At 36.1% G+C, this 23,799-nt stretch overlaps 1 protein-coding gene across 2 annotated transcripts in view; it reads right to left on the reverse strand.

Annotated features, from left to right (window-relative positions):
* LOC141487798 (putative methyltransferase-like protein 24) overlaps window positions 1-23,799 on the reverse strand; it is a 328,482-nt gene that overhangs the window by 87,064 nt on the left and 217,619 nt on the right. For both annotated transcript variants that reach the window (XM_074187341.1, XM_074187340.1), the window contains exon 4: window positions 21,824-22,052. In XM_074187341.1, coding sequence (XP_074043442.1) covers window positions 21,824-22,052 — 229 coding nt within the window. The remainder of the gene's footprint in view (window positions 1-21,823; window positions 22,053-23,799) is intronic.

Consider the following 23,799-nt stretch of genomic DNA (forward strand, 5'->3'; position numbering starts at 1 on the left):
TCATCTAGGTAATTATTAAATTACTGAGGGTAAATTTGAACTCAGTTCCTCCTGACTTCAGATCCAATGCTCTATCTACTGTATCACCTAGCTGGATCTAAGATATCTTATTAAAAACAAGCCTTTAGTGCATCAATATTGTGCCATCTCCAGAAAGGATCTGATCCAACTATTCATGCAATTTTGTTCTAAGTTTATTTTTATTCCCTTTCATAGTACATCAGGGACTGAGGTGAAGGGATCATCTGTGGCAGTCCTGTCACTGATGTCATTCATGCATTGTTATATAAATAATATTTTCCATATATTTTTTGTCTTTAGGCCAGTTTTATCTACAAACACTTTTGGGATGAAACAAATGAATTGACTCTCAGGCTAAGCTTTCTCTGGTCTTTTTTTTCCTCCCCTCTCTTACTTTCTTGATTTAGAAAGAGCTGCCACACTTATTCCTATAATCTCCAGCCATAATCTCTCCAGCATATCCTTCCATAATCTAGTTTTCTCTATCATGCTTTAAAATAAATTTGTCTTTAAAAATATGTTGTTTTTCCACTATCATCTTTCTGATCAGTAAGAAAATGATTTTCTTCTACCCACATCCAGAAAAAATAACTGTTGGAGTCTGAATGCAGATTGAAGCATACTGTTTTCACATGATTGTGTATGTGTATTTTTCCTTTTGGTCTGTTTCTTTTTTCATACAAGACTATTATGAAAATATATTTTACATGATTGCACATATATAACCTATATCAAACTATTTACCATTTTGGGGAGTAGAGAGGGGAGGCAATGAGGGAGAAATTTTGAAACTCAAAATTTTATTTAAAAAAATTGTGGAGGTGGCTAGGTGGCCTAGGTGCATAGAGCACCAGCCCTGGAGTCAGAAATACCTGAGTTCAAATCCAGCATCAGACACTTAATAATTACCTAGCTGTGTGGCCTTGGGCAAGCCACTTAACCCCATTGCCTTGCAAACCCCCCCCCCCCAAAATGTTAAAAATAGTCTTTACATGTAATTGGAAAAAATACTATTTAAACTTTTTTAAAAAGTGATATTCCTAAAGCACTCTAACGATGTCACTCCCCATTCCACTAGTGGTTCCCTGTTATCAACAAAATCCTGTTTGACATTTAAAACCCTTAACAATCCTTCCTATATTCTTAGGTTGCTTAGACTTTAATACCCTGTAAGTATTCTATAATCTAACAAACTGCAATTTTCTTACTATCCCTTGACTATAATCCTCCATCTCTCAACTCTGTGCCTTTTCCTGGCCATCTGACACTCCTGCAATATTGTCCTTCCTCATCTTCACCTCTTGGCTTCCCTAGCTTCAAGACTCAGATCAAATATCACCTTCTGCAGGAGTTTCTTTTACACAAACACACACACAGACACACAGATACACACACACACACACACACACACACACACAGAGTACTTTCTTCAAAGATTACTTCCAATTTAGGAGTAGCTAGATGACTGGATTTGAACTCAGGCCTTCCTCACTCCAGACTCAACACTCTATCCATATCAGCTGCTAGTCTGTATCTTGTATTTACAAAGCTATGTGCAATTTGGTTTCCCCTTGAGAAAGGGATTATTTCTTTTTATTCACAGAGGTAAATTAAGTATAGCCCCATCACATGATAAGCACAGAATAAATCTTTGTTGATGAACTGTTTATTGTCCAAGCCATCTCTCGAGCTTTTTTGAATCCTTTTAAGGTAATCGTTTGATGTAAGTTAAAAAAATTGCAAATTGAACTCATTCTAATAAAGTACTAAAAATGTTTCAGGAGTTTCCAAATATACAGAAAGGAAATGCCATCCCATAAGAACCAACCAACAGAAATACTCAAGAGCTCCATAAAATTACATTGAGAGTTAATAATATGACCATTCACACAGCTTTTAAGGTCAATTCAAATAATCATTTTAATGAGAGTATAAAAAAGCAGTATCACTGGCATTAGTGGAATTCTTGAATTCACATTCCAATGAAGTGGTTGAGAAAGGTGACTAAATATGAAGACATCACTGCTATGAAGTAAAGGTATAATTTGTAAGGCATAAAACTTTCCCTCTTAGTCATCTCAGCCAAGAGATTGATCTCAAAGACTTTGAAAGGAAACATTTATCTTTTTCATTTCCAAAGAGTGACTCAGGCTCTTATTATTTTGAAGCAGATAGGTGGCACAGTGGATAGAATGCTGGACTTGGAATCAGGAAAGCAACTCTATAAATTCAAATCTAATCTCAGATACTTACTGTGTATCTCCAGGCAAGTCACTTAACCCTGTTGGCCTCAGTTTCCTCACCTGCAAGATGAACTGGAGAAGTAAATGGCAAACCACTCTAATATATTTGTCAAGGAAATCCCCCAAAGGGGGTCACAAAGAGTCAGACAACAGAAATGACTGAAAAACAAAATTTACTATTCTGTAAACATCCAGAAAAACCTACATTTTTGAGTATAATTGCCATTGCTATAATTGCTCCCAATTACTGTAGGCAACTCAATATATGGAACTAAAAGGGGAAAGAATATATTCATCCTCTAAACAATAGCATACAATTAATCAATTCAATCTAAAAATTTTTTGAATATATAATATATCACTTCTCTGGACCTCTTTTTCCTAATCTATGACAGAAGGGTTGGCGTATGTAATCTCTGAAGTCCCCACCTGTTTTAAAAATATTCCATGGAAAGTTAAAATATACATTTTGCTTCAACAATACCACGATCAAAGTTGCTACAAGAACATTCAATATCAAATACCCAACAGGACTTAGTATTGCTGTCCAATTAGAATTCAGAATACCATGACAAAAATCAGTTCTATATATAAAAAAAATTAAGAAATGATTCATCCCAAATTCTTGTGGAAAAAACTTTAACTGCAACTATTAACATACATATTATCCAAAATTATAAACATTTCTGGTGCTAGTTGTGGGTAAGATTAGTTGAATCCTTTTAGGGAGCCAGGAACAAGCATTTTGAGATTTCTAATATAATACTTATCAACTCTGGGGTATCCGAAAATCATGCTTAAAATCTCAAGAATAGAGTTTATTGAGGGAAAAAATACTATGTTTAGAATTCAGTGAGAGTCATATTACTGGCGAAAGTGGGCCAAACAGAAAGCTAGCAGGGAGTTTATTTCCTATCTCTGCAGTATAAAACTCCTTAGGGAAGAGAGGGGCGATTCTGAGAATAACAAAAACGATATTGTTTTTCTTCTTAAATTCAGCAAAACGTTTTTTTTTTCACCAGTCCCTAACTTTACTGAGCCTTCATCTTATATACACAGATGGTTCCCTTGCCTCCTAAAAAGAGGATAGAAGAAAAAAAAATCTGGTGGGAACATCTCAACACTATTATCAGTGAATCATGACATGGAATGCAGAGATAATAGTTTCCATCAACCTGTGAATGATATTCAAAGGCAGCAGAATAAGGAGGCAGGTCCCATCAACAAATACTTAAACTGTTCTCTTATTTCCTGATAGTCCTCAACAAAAGAAAGGCAAATGAAAGGACTTTTAAACAGGGCATTGGGGTCAAAAGGGGAAAACATTATTTCTAGAGTCAGAAGATATGGGTTCAAATTCTGCCTCTTGCAACCTACTACCTGTATATCCTCGGGCAACTCATTTAATCTACATAGATCTTAGTTTTCTCATCTCTCAAAGGAAAATGCTGGATTCTGTGGCCTCTGAAGTCTCCTCAAAATTGAAAGATATGATTCCAATAATTCTAAGAAAGAATGAATAGTCTCCTATCCTGAGGAATATAGTTAGTCATATGACTTAACATTTTGCCAAATGTTCTCCTTTCTCTTAAATTTAGTCATTTTGCTTTTACCCTCCTAGACCATGTAGGTTTTTAAGGTAACTTTGGTGTCACAAATTTTTTTTTTTATTGTATCTCATTTATCCTTCCTACAGCATAATGCACTCCTGTCTTTTATTGGTTTTAAAACAATAGGAAGAAGCAATTTTCAGTTATTTATTCCCTTTTTGTAGCACTTCCTTTAAACTGAAAATAATATTAAATAAGCCTTATACTAAACCCTTCAGGGATGAAGGCAGGTGAAAAGTTACTGGCCCACAGGGTATAGGAAGTTATTAATCAGCAGTCCTCTGGAGTGTGATGCTACTAAGCCGTGTCATATACCAAACAGAAGGTTAAAAAGGATAGTCTTCATTTTCTGATTCTTAAATGCAAGCATGTGCTATAAAACCAAATTGACAACTGTTAGCAGGCTTGTCACACAGATGATTTTTCCAGCACAATCCAGAATATATTAAACCTCAAAATAAAACTTGCTACTCAAAGGCTGCTTTACATAATTCCTTTTAATGGTGTGCCTTGAGCCTTCTGCACTGCTGGTAAGAAAGAATTTCTTTATAAAAATGGTTCATTATCATTTTAATTGCAAAGTAGTTGAATGCCACTCCATAAGAGGACATTTTTAATCCCCTGTGCTATATTCTTAAACAACAAAAAAGGCAAATCGAAGTTTCTATTCCAGTAAAGAAATATACTTTTGTCTCCAATGTTCTAAGTGATACTGTGACCTCTTTCTCTCAAATATCCAAAAGTCTCTTATTTGATTTTGTTTGCTGATTAAACTTGGACAGCACAAAGAGCCCTTACTGCTATGCTCCAGGGGCAGAAATACCAGACTTCTGGTGGGAACATGCATAATTTACACAGGCAGACATTTTCTGGATGTCGCCAATTAATCTCACCAAAGTGCTGAGGGGGCATTACTGTCAAAAAGGGGACTCACTCTACTTGCTATAGCTAACATAAGTAGAGCAGCAAATTCTGTTTGTGGACTTGCATGGCCCAGAACATCAATGAATATACCATCAACCAACCCATGGTAAACTTAACAGGGAAAAAATCAAAAAGGAGAAAACTAGAGTCTTGGTCCTTTTTCACATGGAAAAATCCCAAGTCATGGACTGTTAGACCCAGAATGAACCCTAGAACTCATCTAGTTCATGAATTCTTAGTTTGGGTTTAATGAATTTACTTTTTTTGTTGTTTTTGCAAGGCAATGGGGTTATGTGACTTGCCCAAGGCCACACAGCTAGGTAATTATTAAGTGTCTGAGGCTGGATTTGAACTCAGGTACTCCTGACTCCAGGGTCAGTGCTCTATCCACTGTGCCACCTAGCTGCCCCGATGATTTTACTTTTAAAATATAGATGATAAATAAATATGAATAGATAGATAGATGATAATTATATTTCAATTTAATTTTTAGTCTATTCTCTTTTAGGCATTTAAAAATATTATTCTAAAGAGTTTCCATAGACTTCACCAGACTGCCAAAGAAGTAAATAGGTTAATTACAGAAAAAAAGAAGAAGAACTCCATCATTTTACAGATGACAAAATGGAAGTTCAAAGAAATGAAGACCCATGATCATGCAGCTAGTCATGGATAGAGCTGGGTCTAGAATGTGGATCTCATAGTTCTCAATCTAGTTTTCTTTTCCATTACTCAGGTTGTTATATCACATTGTCTTCTACAGGATCTCATTCCCAATACAAAGAAGGAAGTTCATGATTACTTTGAAAATTAAAACAAGGAATCAATAATCATTTATTAAGCCCTTATTGTGTGCCAGAAACTTACTAAGCACTAGAGATTAAAAGAAAAAAGGCAAAACAACCCTTGCTGTCAAGGAGTTTGCAATCAAATGACAAATATATGGCAAAGATGACAATAGATAGAGGTAATCAATGTTGGAGGAATTATGGAAAGATTGACTTGCTAATGCATTGATGATGGAGATGTGAATTAGAACAAACAGTTCAGGAAGCAAATTAAATTACACAAAAAAGTGGCTTAAATGTCCATACTCTTAAAGCCCAGAGTCTCCACTTCTAGGAATAAAACTGAAAGATATCTTTAACAACAACAACAAAAAAAGAAAGATCCCATACAAACCTAAATATCTTTGGAAAAAAAACTTTTGTGATAGCAAATAACTGGAAATAAAGTATTTTCTCAAAGATTGAGGAATGGCTAAATGAACTGTGGTACATGAATGCAGTGGAATATTGCTGTGCTGGAAGAAAAAAGGAATTTGATAAATACAAGCATAAAAAGACTTACATTAACTGATACAAAATGAAGTAAGGAAAACCAAGAAAACAATATGCTCAACAGCAATTATGTAAATATAAAGAATGCCAAAATAAATGAACACAAATGTTGCAAAATCACAAGGAGCAAAAGTTTGTCTCCAAAGAAGAGATATGAAATTATGCCTTTCCCCACCTATTTGTAGACTTAGTAGGTACATAAGTGGATACTACATATATGAAATTTTCCAATATTGTTTGGTTTTATGATTTTTAAATCTTCTTCCTCTTTTTATTTTTAAAATAAAGTATTTGTGGGGGGAAGAGCCAAGAGGGCGACAAGAAAGGATTCAGTCTTAGGTGCTATCTCATAAAACTCATAAGCTAAGGACTCTAACTAAATTTTCAAGAGACAGAACCCACAGAGGGACCCAGTGAGGCAGTTCTCCTACTCAAGGTAACCTGGAAAAGAGCAGAAAGGCTCTGCTCCCCCGGGGTCAGAGGGGCGGCCCACTAGAGCTAAAGAACTTCAGCCTCCCGGAGGCAGCCCCAGGGCGGCTCACAGCAGTGGGGGAGTCTCCTGAGCTGCACCCCGAGCTCTGCCAGAGCGAGCATGTGAAGCCCAGCTCTCAGGGCACACAGCTAGCAGTATGGCCAGCACAGCCCAGATTCAGGAACAGAAGCAGGGGGAGCTGGTAAGCAAGAGCCCCCAGGGCATGAGCCCATTGAGCTGAGGGTGGGGAGTGAAGAGAGAGAGACTGCCAAGCACTGTCCTCTGCCACTGGAACAGGACTCTGGAGCTCTGACCACATTCAGATCCTGATCGCAGTCTAGGCCCCCCCATAGAACAGCAGGGACCCCCTCCACCTCAGCCCCGTGGCAGAGGGGGGGTGCTTATGGTCATTCACAGAACAGGAGGGAGGACAGAGCCTCACATACTGAGACCCTTGTGGGAGTGTCCCAAAAGCTCAGGAAGCACCCCCCAAAACAGGCTAAGGCTGGGAAAATGAGCAAGCAGAGAAAATTTTGTGTTGGGGGAAGAGGCTGCACAAGAAGAACATCAGTGTCCAAAACATTCATCCAAACAATTTCACAAAAATTTATTAAACACCTTCTATGTAAGGGATACTTTTCTACAGGACAGCAATACAATCCAAAAAAAAATACACAAAGAGTTTACACTCTGCTGTACACATATAGTATTTAAATGATTAAAATGGAGAAATTATAGAAGACTTTGGAGAAGAGATGGCATCAGAGAGCCTTAAAGACAGATCAAGAAAGATGAAGATGGTGTTGAAGAGGGAAAGAAAAGAGTCCATTCCAGGTTTAGGGATTGTTTGTAAAAAAATTTCTGGAGATGATTTAGTATGTTGGTTTTGAAGACTAACTAGTAGATAATCCAGTTTGGCTAGAATGTCGAGAGTACATGAAGGGGAATAATATGAAATAAAGTTAGAAAGGTAAGATGGAATTTAATTGGAGGGGTCTTAAATAACAAAATTATGAGATTTGTTTTTATCCTCAAGGTGATAGGGCAAAGGAGAGATATGACAAAAGCTGGGTCTTTGGAAGATTATTTTGTCATCCATCTATAGATTGGATTAGTCAGGGAAGAGAATGAAAGAAGAGAGATCAATAAGGAGGCTAATAACTTAGACAAAAGGCATTCATTCATTCTTGAACTAGGTGGTGGCAAACTAAGTGGAGAAAGAGGATTGATGTGAGAGGTATCAAATATGGAGAACTGATTGGACTTTGCAACTGATTGTTCATAAGGGAGAAGGGGAGGTAAGAGAATGGGAAGAGTTTAAAATATGCATCCTAAACTTGGGGTTCATAGACTCCTTGAAAGTCTATAGATAAGGGGCAGCTAGGTGGCACAGTGGATAAAATGCCCGCCCTGGAGTCAGGAGTACCTGGGTTCAAATCCGGTCTCAGACACTTAATAATTACCTAGCTGTGTGGCCTTGGGCAAGCCAATTAACCCCGTTTGCTTGTAAAAACCTAAAAAAAAGTTTATAGATAGATTTCAGGGTTAGTCTGTGAATTACAGTGGGAAAACAATTACATCTTTACATTCACTAAGTTGTAATTAAAATTTAGCATTTCCTCCAATTATTTCAAAACACTATTCTAAGAAACATTCCATAAATTTCCCCAGACTTTGGAAGGGGCTGATGAGCAAAATAAGGAGAAAATAAGAAACCTTTATCTAGATTGAATTCAAAGTTACAGATTTACATAGCTGGAAGGTCTCTGTCGTGTGCAAAAATCTCCTTTCAATGGGATATTCAAGGCTCTTCTCAAAACAAGGGGTCCTACATGATATTGAAGAAATTGGCCAGAGCATTCCAGATTGACTATATCTGTAGTTTAATATTCAAAGTGGAAAACTCACATCAGTTCATTATAATAATCAGCAAAGAGAGGAGGAATTATAGAGTATGTTAGGAATTATAGAGTATGTTAGTTTTAGATTAGTTGATGTTTTGAGGTCTCCTCTGCTCATCACTGGACTCAGTTCCCAGACACCCAAGTGCTCTGTCCTCTCAATGTTGTAGGCTAGTGTTTTGGGCATGCAGACCTTGTACTGGTCACTGTGGTCATTCCCCAATTAGTGTTTTTTTTTTGTTTTATATTAATCTTGGTTTACATGATTCATAGCTTTCATTGATAGTAACTCTGTATTATTATTATGGCCTTCAGTGAGAGAAATTTTTGCTAGGAAACCCTCATTATTAATGATCTTTACTTCTAGAGACTTTTGCTAAGACATGCATATTATGATTTTTACTAATAGGGACTCCACAGTATCCTCAATAGAAAGAGGAAATGAGAAGGAGAAGAGTTTTATAGGGAGAAAAACGATTTCATTCATACACATTTGAACCTGACAGGACAGTCATGTGAAAATTAATAATTAATGTTCAATATATAGCTCTGAGAACCGTCTGCATAGAGATGATAATGAAATCCTGGGCAGCAGATGATATTACAAAGGAAAAAGAAGAGAGAAAAAAGAAGAGAAACCAGGACTGAACATTGACAAAAAGGGAACTTGAGGCACAAAAATCCTTGAAGCTCACTAAACGTCAAGAGTGATACATTCTTGGGAGCAGAAATTATGATTCTTGACACAAACACTATCCATTAAAGTGCCATACCTCAATAGTCACACAATGAAATATTGATAAAAGAGACTATGCATCAAAAAAATCTATTTATTCAGTGCTGAAAAAGGCCAGGGTAATTATAATCTGTTTTCTCTACAGCCTTACTAAATATCATCTTTTTATAATAATCTTTTTTATCTCAAAGATTAAAATACCTTCCTTGCTACTTTGTAAACATCAAAATTTTTGATGAGTTGAAAGGGTAAAAATCAAAGCACATCTTTAAAATCAGCTTTCTCATGAGTTTCATGAGTTAATTATAGTGGTGATCTAACTCTCCTTTCCAAGATGGCTTGTCCTTAGAGTCCACATATATTTATTAAGACTGAGTGATGCCTCAGCATTACAAATTACAATTCAGTAGCATGAAATAGTCATCACTACTAAATTGCCATTGTGTTATTTTTTTTTCAGGAAATGCAACACCTTTCTGCTTAAGCAACAATTCCATAGGATGGCGTTGAGTACCAGTACATGGAAGACATAAGCATAGATGTAACAAACCTTTGATAAAGGACTTGGAGGCTTCCCCTCCATTCTACCTCTTGCCCTATCCCAAGTACATTTCCCAGAAAAAAAGACTTTGGCAGCAGAGTGTATGTATGTTCTGAAATAATTTTCTCAGGGGCTCATGTCAGATGCATGGACATTCCTGAGTGCCAGACTTTCAAGTGGAAAAGTACAGAGGGATGACAGTGGGTAGTATTTTTCCATACCCTGATCCATCTCTATGTCCATCAAAGGAGCTACCTGTTCCTGTAGCAGAGTCAGAAGGAAGGAGACAGAGTGCTAGTCCTGCCCACTCCACTCAGAATCAGAGTGGAGTGAAGATTTTTTTCACTCAGACAGTGCAACTGTGAATGTCTACTAGTACCTTTCTATCTGTGTACTAGAGAAGTCTACTAATTGGGTCTTTCTCATTTTTAGGAATCCATTATAGAGATTCTGCATCCAGAATTCATTTTATTGAATTCTCTAATTTGGGGTGGGGGGAATCCAATAGAGAGAACAAGTTTTTTGGCTCTCCTTATTTTTGGTTTTAATTGTATATTATGTTTCATTTGTAAATCAAACTTGTGTTGCATTGGGGAAGCAAGGATGGTTCTTGATTGAGGATAGAAATAAGATGCTCAATACACCCCATCTAATTTTTAAACTGCAGAGAAAATAGAATGGGGAACTGTCTAATCGGGACCTTCAAGTCTACCAATCAGCTTACCTGATGCTAACCAACAAGGAAGCTTAGGATTCTTAGTTCCAGAAAGGTGTGATAGAAGATGATAGTGAGCCTTGCCCTCTACTTCAAGATATATGCAGATATATCTTTCCATTCTGTTTATTGAGTGATAATAAAGAGTATTTTAACTGGCTAGAATTCTGAAAGAAAGATACAGTCAAATATGTCCAGGATCCAAACCATAAGTTCAAGTAGGAGTTGGGGATAGGAATCTCAGTCTTACACATTTTTACCTCAAGAATCTGAATGTTATTTCTTTTACCCTGAGGCCAGTTGAAGTCAAACATAGTCAGATTCTTCCCTGTAGGGTAGAGGTGGGGAATCTTTATTCTGCCAAGAGCCATTTGGATATCTAAAGTATCATTTTTGTTCCAGACAAAATTATCAACTTAAAAATTAGTCTACTATATTTTGTCAAACATTTAATTAATGCAGGGGAACAGCTAGGTGGCACAATGACCCTAGAATCAGGAGGACCTGAGTTCAAATTTGACCTCAGACACTTAATGATTACCTGACTGTATGAACTTGGGTAGGTCACTTTACCCTATTGGTTTTCAAAAATAAAAAATACCTATTTAATTAATTACCTACCTAAAAACTCCAAGATTTATTGAGTTTTGAGTCCTACTTGTGGTTGCTGTGGCAGTGCTAAACTAAATGATTCTGCATAGGCCTTCAGGCTAGATGTTCCTCATTCCTGCTATGGGGAGTGAGGAAAACTGAGATGATTGTCATTTCTGATATAGTATCTCTAGGTTATATATTATCATGCTTCTACCTAACCTAATTAAACTGTTAGCTAAATCATGAAGGTTAGGTCCAAGACCTTGGAGTGATTGCTAAATTGAAGGTTAGAAGCAGAGGGACAAGTAGGTAAGGAAGGGAGGGGAGAGATTGATTGATATAACATGAGATAAGGGATGAGATGTTATATTGGAGGAGGAGTCAATGGATGATTGATAGTCATCTTAGACTCATTGATAGTTTTAGTGGACAAAGCATTTGATTATATACTCATCTAGCACCACCTGGTGGTTACATACAAAGGAAGGCCCCAAATAAGGATGCTAGATATGTCCAAAAATTGCCTGAATGGGTCTAGAAAAATTACCCAGATTTCTTTATTTCCTACAATATTTCTCCATATAGTGTGAATAAGTGGGTATGTGTGTGTGTTTGTGTATATTTATTACAAAACTACCTCCCTAAACTACTTTGAATGGGATTTGTCGATAAAAATGAGACATTTAATAAACATAGTGGGTTTATATTCAAAGTTTCTCTGAAGTAGAAGTGATATCATTACTCTAGTCCCCAATCTCTGGGTTCTCACCAAAATGCCATAGTTGGAGCTATAAGATTCCAAGGTTCCTCATATAACAGTGAAGAATAGGATTCTTTGTGATTCTTCAACCTTTGGATACATAGGCATTCTTCCCACAATCCTCCCTAATGGGTGTTTGCACTCAGCCTTCAATCACACTGTATAACCAGATAAGATCAAAATGGGTACATGACTTAGATATAAAGGAAGATATCATAAATAAGGGAGTAAGGAAATATTAACCAACGTTCTCAGGATTTGGAAATATCTAATGTTATAACAGGTGTTTGCTGCTTAAGAACCTTCATCTTGTTAAAGTAGGGAGTGAATGGAGGCCAAGTTTAGCATCCTCCAGCATTACTGTACACTCTATCAATCAGCATCAGGCTAGCCAATAAAATAACCCATTCAAACCAATGCTTGGGTGGTCTGGCATTAATAAATCAACTAGTACAGTGATACTGATGAAGAGAAAAGGTCTTTGTTTTTCACATGTTTATATGATCCATAACTATTTCTGGGCTCTCTGTGCAAAATTACATTTCATATAGCCCTGGGAGAAGCCACAGTTAAAAATACATTCAGGAATCTGAACTTAAAGCAACAGACAGTAGGAAAGGCAAATTCGGTATTCTTCTCTTATCAAAATTTGACAAACAGGAAAGAAATCCAGTTAAGATGTATCTAATCTTCCTCAGTATAAATCCTCACAAACTTTGTTACACAGTTCTGTCACACAGTAAATTCTAGTAAGTGCCCAAAGGTCTAGGGAAGTGCCTCCACCCCAAGTATTCATTTTCTATCAAAATCTCAGTGAAATTATTCTTCACCTATAAATTAGAGAACAAAACTCCTGTAACATCCTATCTAGAGACCTCTTGACCTTCAGTTTCATTCAAAACAACTCATTACATTTTTTGTCTAGAATTTGGAGGCAGATGATTACTTCTAGCGAAGAGGTCTATAAAAGATTTTTTGGGTTTGTGTGTTTGAGGTTTTTTTGAGTGTATATGACTTAAAAATGAAAGAAGAAAAAGTAGAAAAGAAAAGAATACTTGGGAGGTTTAACAAAAATGCTGTGAATTTCTTTAGTTTCGAGGGTCCACCAAACACTTCATCCAAGTTCATCCAAAAATCTAAACATTCTGTATTAAATATGGCATATGCATGAGGGATCAGTTAAGAAATTTAATGCACTATGCACAGTTTAGACAGATCATAGCTAACATTGAAAATGATGATTCCATGTTGATCACATTGAATTGTTTAAAGTGATGGCAGTCAGTAAATATGGAATGAAGAAAATAAAAAATGAAATGATTGTAGCATCAGACCAAGGCAAAATTTTAGGTTCCATATTTCTAAAAATACTCTGAGAAAAGTCTCAGCTCAGTTACTACAGCAACAAGCACTTCAGCAATAGGCAGATATTTAATCATTCCAAATAACACTGGGTCCAGATGATTATTATTCCCTGGCAGGTTGGGTTTCTGGTTTATATGTTTCTGTTAATGCAGCAATGAGAGCTCTGTTCATTAAAAAAATTTTGATCTATAGTTTGATGCCCAAAATGTTAAAGAAACAATGGAAAAGTGTTTTGAAATAGTATACCAAAAGGAAAAAAGTCAAATGCATCAACATTGCAATAGTTAACCAAATAATTATTAATTCTATATGTGAAGTCTTCTGCCAAAGTCCTACTTTGATGTCTTTGTATGGTGTGACAATGACCCTAATTTCTCAAAGGCTCTTGACTTTGTTCTTGATCACAGTTCCTTATCAGAATGCAGACTCTTTCAGGTCCTAATAAACTGGATAATCTTCTAATATAGGCAGATAAGTGATAGGGCTGTATGGATATTATCTGAGAATGAGCCCAACTCAATTCAGAGAGCCTAACTGGACTCATTCAGAGAGTGGTGAAATTTTTGCCCACATTCAGCATTGTTCTAAGCTGTGCTATCCTGATTGGGGGTGGGGGGGAGGTTGAAACCTTAGAGTAGATAGAGTTGGAGCTGGAGTCAGGAAGATCTGAGGTCAATTCCCAGTACATTAAACCTCTACCTCAGTTTTTTTTCATTGCAAAATGGGGATAAATAAAGATTATTGTGAGGATCAAATGAAATAACACCTGATAGATATTGTTGTTTCTAGTTCTGTCCAACTCTTCATGACCCATTTTCTTGGCAAGGGTAAAGGAATGGTTTTTCCATTTCCTTCTCCAGCTCATTTTACAAATGAGAAAACTGAGGCAAACAGTATCACTCCACTAGTAAGTACCTGAGGCCAGATTTGAACTTATGGAAATGAGTCTGTCTCCAGACATGAACTCTATGCACTGTGCCACCTAGGTGATAGGTACGAGTAACTTATAAAGTTTTTTCCTCTCCCTCCCTCCATCCTCCAAAAACAGTAATTACATCAATAGTACCACTGGTTCTACAAAGGGAAAAATCCATGCTTCTTCTGTCCTATGCCTTTATTTATCATCCCTGTGACATTCCAAACCAAAATAGCCTTTCCAGGTCATCACTCTCTTACATATGCTATTTCCCCCTTACTAAAACGTAGCGAGTAGAGACCATCCTGCTTTTGAATTTATAATCCCAAAGTTTTGTCGAGTGCTAGAAATATAATAAGTAATTAAGAATACATACTCTGTAACAAGTAGTTAATTTCCATTCATTTGTTCAATTATTAATTCATTTATAACACCTCTTTAGGTGTAAGAGAGTGGTATAGCATTTCAAGTAACCTAGAACTGCTTCCTGAAACATCGAGATCAGGGATGGCCAATACTTTAGCTCTTCTGGACCACATTATCCAAAAAAAAAAAAAAACCTAGTCAATGGCCACAGATAGAATTTAATATTTTGGCCCCGAAGAGCTAAAATGTTGGTAAACCCTGATCTAGATAGAAACCTAGGAGAGGGAAGGAATCATATGCCTCTTTTTCAGAGAAAATTTTATAATTCCTTCTATATTTTAAAGCCAAGATAGAGACTGGATTTTATTCATAGACAATAGGGAACCAATGAAGATTTTTAAATTCTCTAATTAAATTTCATGATTTTATGTTTAAGATTTATATTTTATGAAGATAACCCAGGAAATGTTAAGAAGGATAGATTGAAGGGGCCAGAAAATTAGAGGAAAGGAGACCAGATCTAGGAAGAAAAGATTGAAGATCTGGATTAGGAGGGTAGCAGTAGAATAAGGTAGCAGAAGGAGGGAGAGATGAGCTACATTATAATTGTCCTAGAAATGCCTTTGTTCCTATAATTACTGTCCATATTTTTGCATAAATTACTCATTACTAAACACTTAACTGAATCTAATGAAAGATGAGGGCATAAAACAAAAGGAACCATTCAAATTCAGTTATTAAAAAATAATTATATTTATTTTTTGGGAAAAAGTAATGAAATAACTTGTTTTTTCACTATCATTAGTATAGCTTAGTCAACAAGGAAAAATTCCTGAGAGGAAAAATAGTTTATTTTTTAATTGCTTTCCCTGAAAGAATCCATTTCCTGTTCATTAGTATTTATACACATGTTAGAAAATTGAAAACAAACACTGCTAGCCGTAGGCCACAAAACAAATTTCTCCTTTTATCTAGCCCCAAGACAACTCTTAAAATGTTATACAGAGGGATTCTTTCTAGGTCAGGGACTTTTTTTTAAGTGGTACTGACATATATTACTAAAAACCCTCAATATCTTTAAACTTCCTCAGGAGGAAATTAGCAGTCAAGAGCCAACTCAGACCTGTCAAATCCCCACTAAGGTAATGTCATTATTAATGACATTATTAATTAATTCCAAGTGACCTCTGGAATGTAAATAATCCCTTTAACAGTGTTCTTCATTTCAAGTATGATCATAAGTTTTTCTGAAGTTTCACATACAGTGTTTTCTTAAGGATTCACTGTACCTTTTGAGAATAAAGATAAGACTAAATTATAGCCTCATCTAAGTTAAGCATATAAACCAGATGAGTGGGAATTAGACACAGTGTGATTTAACTAACCATATCACAGATTTTACATCTATCTATCTATCTATCTATCTATCTATCTATCTATCTATCTATCTATCTATCTATCTATCTGTCTATCTATGTATATGGTATGGTGTCTAATGGACTTGGTTTCTCTCTGTGGTGAGTAGGAAAAGGTGTGAGGCAGGCAGGCTAGAAACCAAGATGGGGGAAGAGAGGCAGGTGGGATCTAGGACCAGCAGTTTCTCCACCAATTTCCAAGAGGATTATCAACCTAGAATTTTATCTCTGTCATCCCTCAAATATCTCTGATGTAGGGATATGAATCTGGGTTCAGAAGGAATGTCACTTCCCTAATTCCTCTCAAAAGGGAGAGTAATCCTTAGCTTACCCTTAATAGTTTACCTTTTGCTCACCAAATGCTAGTTACCCAAAAGGTCACCTTGAAGAGCAAACAATAGGTAAACCTATTTATCCAAACCAAATAGAAATTGGAATTCTTCAGATTAGATTAGAGCAAAGCATACATCAGCTGGATAAGATCTCAGGAGAGAAAAATACCTGTCTCCCCAAAGAGAAGATCATTATTGGTAGTCTAGAGAACTGCAAGGGCTAAAAACCAGGAGACATGATAGAGCTAGTTTCTTATGTCAGTCTGCCATTCTGAGGCTGTAAATTGCCAATCCAAAAGTTTATACTTCATCTCTGTCTCTCAAATCCCTCCCTCATGATGTTCTCTTGAAGTTCCTCTACAACCCTTGCAGTATGTATTGAATATCACATTCAGCATTCTCAAGTGAACTGTCTTTAACCTAGAGTCCCATAGCTAATAAAGTGTGTTTGAGGTTATATTTGATTTAAGGTTTTCCTCATTCCAAACCCAGGGCTCTATCCATTATTCCTCCTAGCTGACTGATTATTCATTTCTTGAAGGTATAGGGGGAAACCATGTAGTGTTTTATAAAGAACATTCCAATAGTAGTTTAGAGAACTGAGTATGAGTCCTAGATACACCACAACTAGCTGTGTGGGTAAGGCATTTCACTTCTTTGGACTTTATTATCTTCATCTGCTAAATATGTTTTTTTATTTGCATATAAATTGTTTCTCCTGACAAAGCAGGATCTGTTTCACTTATGTAGTTATAGTAGTGATTGGCATATAGTAATTGCTAAATGAATGTTTTGTTGTTTGGTTGATTCAAAAGATCAGTGACTTTTTAAAAAATATTCTCCAGTTCAATATAATTCATTTCCTTTGTAATTCTATGAATTTTATGTTGTACACTTAAAAACATTATTCTTGAGGCAGCTAGGTGGCACAGTGGATAGAGCACCAGTCCTGGAGTCAGTAGGACCTGAGTTCAAATCTGACTTCAGAAACTTAATAATGACCTAGCTGTGTGGCCTTGGGCAAGTCACTTAACCCCATTGCCTTGCAAAAAAACCCCTAAAAGTAAAAATAAAATAATTACCTAGCTGGGTGACCCTAGGCAAGTCACTTAACCCCACTGTTCTGCAAAATAAAAAGCAAAAAACCCCTGTTCTGAGAAGAAACTCTCAAGACTACCTGGTTTCCTCAGACTGCCAAAGGGGTCTATGTCACTAAAAAAAGGCTAAGAACCCCTGGACTAGTAGATCTCTGAGACCCTTTTCAGGTCAGACATTTGATGAGTCCTCTATTATTGTTAAGTTGTTCAATCCTGCCAGACTCTTTGTGACCCTGTGATCATCATCTCCATGGGGCTTTAGTGGCAAAGATCCTGGAATGATTTTCCATTTCCTTCTGTGATTAAAGCAAACAGAGGTTAAGCAACTTGTCCGGAAGTTTGAGATCAGATCTGAGCACTAGTCTTCCTGATTCCAGGCCCAGCATTCTCTCCATTGAGTCAGGACTAGATCATTTAGAATAATAGAAAGGGATAAAGTGTGAGCATTGTCCAAGAATCTAATCTAGACTCTTTTTTAAATGTTCAGTATTCTTTTCCTTGGTAATCTCATAAAATTCCATGAGCTCAATTACTATTGCTACATAGATTCTTCCCCTATCTATATATCCAAAAGTTCTCTTAAACTACAATTCCCTATTAGCAACTGCCTGCTGGACATTTCCCGAAGACATATTAAATTCAACATATCCAAAATGGAACTCATTATATTTCCACTAAAACCTAGCCATCTTCTAAACTGTCCAGTTTTTGTTAAAGGGGTCACTATCTTTCCAGTTATTCAGATACATTATGCTTGATTCTTCTCTCTTCCTCAATGCCCACATCTAGTCACCTGCCTCCTTGTCAATCCTACTTCCACAATGTATTGGAACCCTTCTTTATTCTCAATCATAGTTTACCCTTAGGCCTTCATCACCTCCTCCCTGGACTGTTGTATTTTATTGAATTTCCAAACTATCCTATACTCAGCTGCCAAATTAATTTTCTTTAAACATAGATTTGATCATCTCATTCATTTATTCAAAAATTTTCTATGATTCTAGGATAAAATAAAACATCCTCAGCTTGGCTTTTAAAGTACTCTGCCGCCTGGTGCTTCTTCTCTATAAGTTGATTAACTTGAATAACCAATATCCGTCTCTTGCCTCCAATGTTCATGTTATCTCCCATATTTCTGGCATAGATTTTCTGCTTTCTTCTATCTTGTAAAATCTTTCAAAGCACAAATCATATGTTACCTCCTCCTACACAGGTTCATCTCTCTCTCTCTCTCTCTCTCTCTCTCTCTCTCTCTCTCTCTCTCTCTCTCTCTCTCTCTCTCATTTATTACTATTGTTTCCCTTGTGAAATTACTTTGTATTACTTTACAAATGCTTTCTGGTTATTTACTTGAGTAGTTGTTATCACCTCCCAGGAGAATATAAAATCTTTGAAGGTAAAGTAGTTTCATTTTTATCTTTGTATCTTTGCACATAATGGTTGGTTGTTATCCTTCTTTCTCAAAGAGGAAAAAAATGACATTATTATGTCATTTTACAAGTCAAGTTACATTGTGTAGAACTGTGGTTGATCAGAGCAATATGAGCTCAGAATGCTCTATTACAGGTTGAGCACAATTTGGCTATGTGAACATTTGGGATGGACTTTCTAAATTTGTGCATTTCGAATTTCTTTTGAGCTACTATAATTCTGTTTTGTTCATAGAGCACAGCACCTTCTATGATGAAAGCTCACCATGCTGAGTAGTCCTATGTCAGCGTCTCCCCCAATATGAGACACCCAACAAACGTTTGTGGAAAGAAATTTAAGTCAAATAAAAAGAAAATCACCAAACATCATTTTATACATCTCAACCTCCAAACCTTTTATCAGAGCTACAAAGAGAGATAACAAGACAGGTTTGAATCTTACATTTTCTGCTTCACAATTCAGAAAAGAGATAGTGAAGAAAGAATAAAGTCAAAATGAAGGTAATAATAGAAGGAGAAGGGCAAAGATACTGAGGGTTTCACAGAACCCATAATTAATCCCTGATTCATCTAGGTTTGAATGTAGTATACAATTTAATGACCAATGATATAAAATAAGGTAACAAATAGCAAATATTAGATATGAATGATTTCCCTAACTTCTTTTCCTAAATCTTATAATATAATATGCTGAAAAAAGATTCAGTACCTTTGCTAAAAAATCTAACCTTTATTGCTTTGAGAAAAATTAATAACTCTAAATATCTTTTTAAATTCACATTTAGTTGCTGACAAGATCCAACTTTTCATGAATCTGTAGCATCAGGGGAGCTAGGTGGCACAGCGGATAGAGCATCAGCCCTGGAGTCAGGAGGACCTGAGTTCAAATGTGAACTCAAACACGTGATAATTACCTAGCTGTGTGATATTGGGCAAGTTACTTAATCCCAGTGCCTTAAATAAATAAAATTTAAAAAGAAGAATCTGTAGCATCATCCGTCCCTTGCCTCCAATGTTCATGTTATCTCCCATATTTCTGGCATAGATTTTCTGCTTTCTTCTATCTTGTAAAATCTTTCAAAGCACAAATCATATCTAAAGTCCAATTGACTTTAGTTGATTTTTTGACAGTTTTTGCTACAAATGAATTATCATGCTAGGTAGGCTGATCCTCAGCAGATAGAAATTACCAGTCCCATATTCAAAGCCTTTCCAGCTGGGTAGAACCTTCCAGAGCCTTCCCTCCCACATATAGTCATTAAGGCACTCAGGGTCACCTACACATCCTAATAAGACCCCAGCAAAGGATTTGAGTAGAGAACATGATAAAAACCAGTATTTAATCACCCTGAGAAAGCAGAGTAGATCCTTGAAAAGTGGTTTGGAAATAGTTCCAGCTGTCTTAAAAGAAAAGTATTCAAGAAAACAAAAGGATGATTAAATTGGGAAGCACTAATAAAAGCATAGAATAGGAAACCAAAACAATTTAACACTTGCTCTCACATAGACCCACCTCCCGCATGGATAAATGCTCATTTAACAAAGGAAGCCCATATCATGCTATGTTCTAAATTTCATGAAAACTTGGCTCTGGAGTGACTGAACTGTGCCAAGAAAAGACTGGAAATGAATCACAAGGCTACTGTTGGCCAAGGAAAGAATTTCCATGATCTCTGTCTATAAAAGACAATAGCCTACATCAATTATTTTCAAGAAATAAAGTACAAGGGCTTGATGGATTTATTTTTCCATCATCCATCCAAAAACTTTGCCTCAAATGGTATATATATATATATATATATATATATATATATATATATAGAGAGAGAGAGAGAGAGAGAGAGAGATAGATGGATAGATAGATATATAGATATAGATATAGATATAGATATAGATATAGATAGATATAGATATAGATAGATACACACAGAGAGAGAGAGAGAGAGATAATCAATCAGAGATAATCAATCAAATCCTGACATATTTCCTTCACTTTAAAAACATGGAAATCTCAAATTGACTATATCCCAACACAAAAGTCAACTATTACAAGATGTGAAATTGTAATGGCAAAAAAACAAACACAGAAACCAATACATGTATTTCATATGCCTGCAAAATTAAAGTCAGCAGTTTAATGAAATGTTTTCTTTTTTACCTATGCCAAAACTATTGCTCTCCTCCCATCACCCTGGGCACCATTTAAGTCAGAAGCAGCCAAAAGACCCATTCTGCAGCAAAGACCCTCCTAATATGTGTGATACCTTCATGACTTAGAATGTTGTCATTAGAATCTTTTTCATAAGGAAAATGTATGGTAAGTGAGTAAAAGTAAATAGATACAGGTTGGACCAGAGGGTCAATTGAGGTTCCTTCCAACTTTGATCAGAATGGGACCTAAGGGTAGTGCAAGTGGGTAGAGCACTGGACTGGCCTTAGGAAGATCTGAGTTCAAATCCAACCAGAGACACCATTTGTGTGATCTTGGATGAATCATGTAATCTGTCTGCCTTATTTTTTCCAACTGTAAAAAAGGAATAGTAATCGTATATACTTCAAGGTTGCTATGAGGATTAAATAGGATAATATTTGTTAAGTACTTTGCTTAGTCCTGCAAGTACATAGTAAACTCTTAATAAATGCTTGTTTCCTTTGTCAGAAAGGCAAAAGGATTTGACTAGGGTTATATAACTAGATATTGTCAGAAATAAGATTCAAATCCCAGTCTTCTTGACTTCAAGTCTAACACTCCAAGATGCCAAGCAGTCACATATTCAGGACTATAAGTGATTCTGGAGATGTAGATTTTTTTCAAAAATTTATCATTTATTTTCCTTTAAAAAACCTTATAAACTAGTAGATAGCACACACACACACACACACACACACACACACACACACACACACACACACATGTTCTCAGGTTTCTTGGGAGAAGAAATTAAAAGAGTGAGACACTTTTCCAAAAATGCATCTAGGAACTTTGTATCATGAGTGATTCTGACACAAAGGATGCCACTATTAAATTAAATGCTGAATTCTGACCTTGTTGTGTCCAAATTCATTCAAGATGGTTCCCAGTTTTTTCGTGTTACTGTGCAGCTTGTTGATAGCAATGGCTGGATGAGGATCCCTCCAATCAATGGACAGGCGATGAAACCAAAGGCGTTGACTCTCCTGCACATGAGCTGATTTAATACTAGGATCAAAACGGTGTACTTCACATCCATCTTTGGCCATGCTCAATTCAAAATCAGTATCTTCATTTGACAGTCTATTTTTTTTAAAAGGAAAAGAGTTTTTAAAATGATGCATAAATGTGTAAATAAAAACAATTATTTCTTTAAATAAATATTTGTAGAATTTACAAGTTCTTTTACATATTACAAATATGTTTACAAGCATTTTAAATTAATCTTTCTTCTACTATTCTCCCAATTGAGTAATTTAAAAAAAAAATCTCTCAATACATATCTATATAGTCTAACAAAACAAATTCCTATATTAGCCATGTACAAAAATGAATGTCTCTTTCCACATTTTAAATTCATCATATCTGTCAGGAGGTGGGAAGGCATGTTTCAACTTAATTCCTTTGGAATCAGTTATTTTTTTTATATATTGCTAAGAGAATTGTTTTTAAAATAAGTCTTTAAAAGATTTCCTCAAGGCCCGTCTAGGTGTGACACAGTGGATAGAACACCGGCCCTGGAGTTAGGAGTATCTGAGTTCAAATCCAGCTCAGACGCTTAATAATTACCTAGCTGTGTGGCCTTGGACAAACCACTTAACCCCATTTGCCTTGCTAAAAACTGAAAAAAAAAAAGATTTCATCAATAGGTGTTGAGAATACTTTAAACTGCGATAACTTCCTCTAACTGAAACAGATCCCAATTAGTGTGGACAATGAATCCTCCAAGTGGTTGCATTATTTGAATTCATTCTTCATATTTCTTGAGTTGGAATAAGTTACCATATATACCACAAATGCAATTTTACATAGTAGGAAATTGAAATACATGCAATCATTTCATGAGATTCATTAATTGCCTTAAACAGAGACCTGCTGTATACCTGCTGTATAGAAAAGTTGTTTGTAGGTTTGGCCCAGGGGGAAAAAAAAAAGCTTTTATTTAAAAGGAAAAAGAAAAAAATCGGATTTTCTTCTTGATCAGCTCTGCCACTAATTGTGAGTCACTTGATCTCTCAAGGCCATTTCTACAAAATGGATTAGAACTACATGACCTTCAAGGCTCTTTGAGCCCAAAATGGTCTGTGAGATCATGGCACCTGGTTCTACCAGGGTGACTGAGATGGTGGGTGTTTTCTTGGAAAGCATTTGTCAGTCAAACATGTATGTATAGATAGTGGGGATATTCATGGAAAGTATATTCAAATATGTGCTTCTGCATGAACAGGGAGAGCATTTCTATGTGTCCTATTCTAAGAGAAAGGAACAAAGATGTTAGGCATGTGCTCTAAGCATATGATAGTAGAGAAAAGACCTGCAAACACAAGACTAGCCTAGCTCACAATCTAATAGAAATTACATGACACTAGAAGGGAACAATATCTCTGTATCCCACAGAAATGAGCTGCTTGACAGAAGCTTGCACAGAAAACCTGTCTAGGGTAGGTCTAGTAGAAATAGCCCTATACCATTATCAGAAGATAGTGATACTTCTACAGTAATGAATTTGGATGGTGATGTAGTTCTCTACCACGTAGCTCTCTATCTTTTCTTTCCAATAATGACCTGTGTATGTTTGTGGATGGGTAATACCTCATGTTAATAAAGGAAATATTTTGCTACTTTTTTCACTATGCTATTTCAATAAATAACTGCTATTGCTTTGAATGAATTTATTCTCATCTGCTTTACTGGGAACTGTAAAGTAAGCCATCAATATATTTTATTTTATTTCATTTCATTTTATTTCATTTTATCTTAGTGAATATAGGCCTACAGAGTACCTTGAATCTCCAATAATTTTGCTGACGGCCTCAGGTGCAAGGTACCC

This window comes from Macrotis lagotis, chromosome 5 (genome assembly GCF_037893015.1).
Source record: "Macrotis lagotis isolate mMagLag1 chromosome 5, bilby.v1.9.chrom.fasta, whole genome shotgun sequence".
Classification (NCBI taxonomy): domain Eukaryota; kingdom Metazoa; phylum Chordata; class Mammalia; order Peramelemorphia; family Peramelidae; genus Macrotis; species Macrotis lagotis.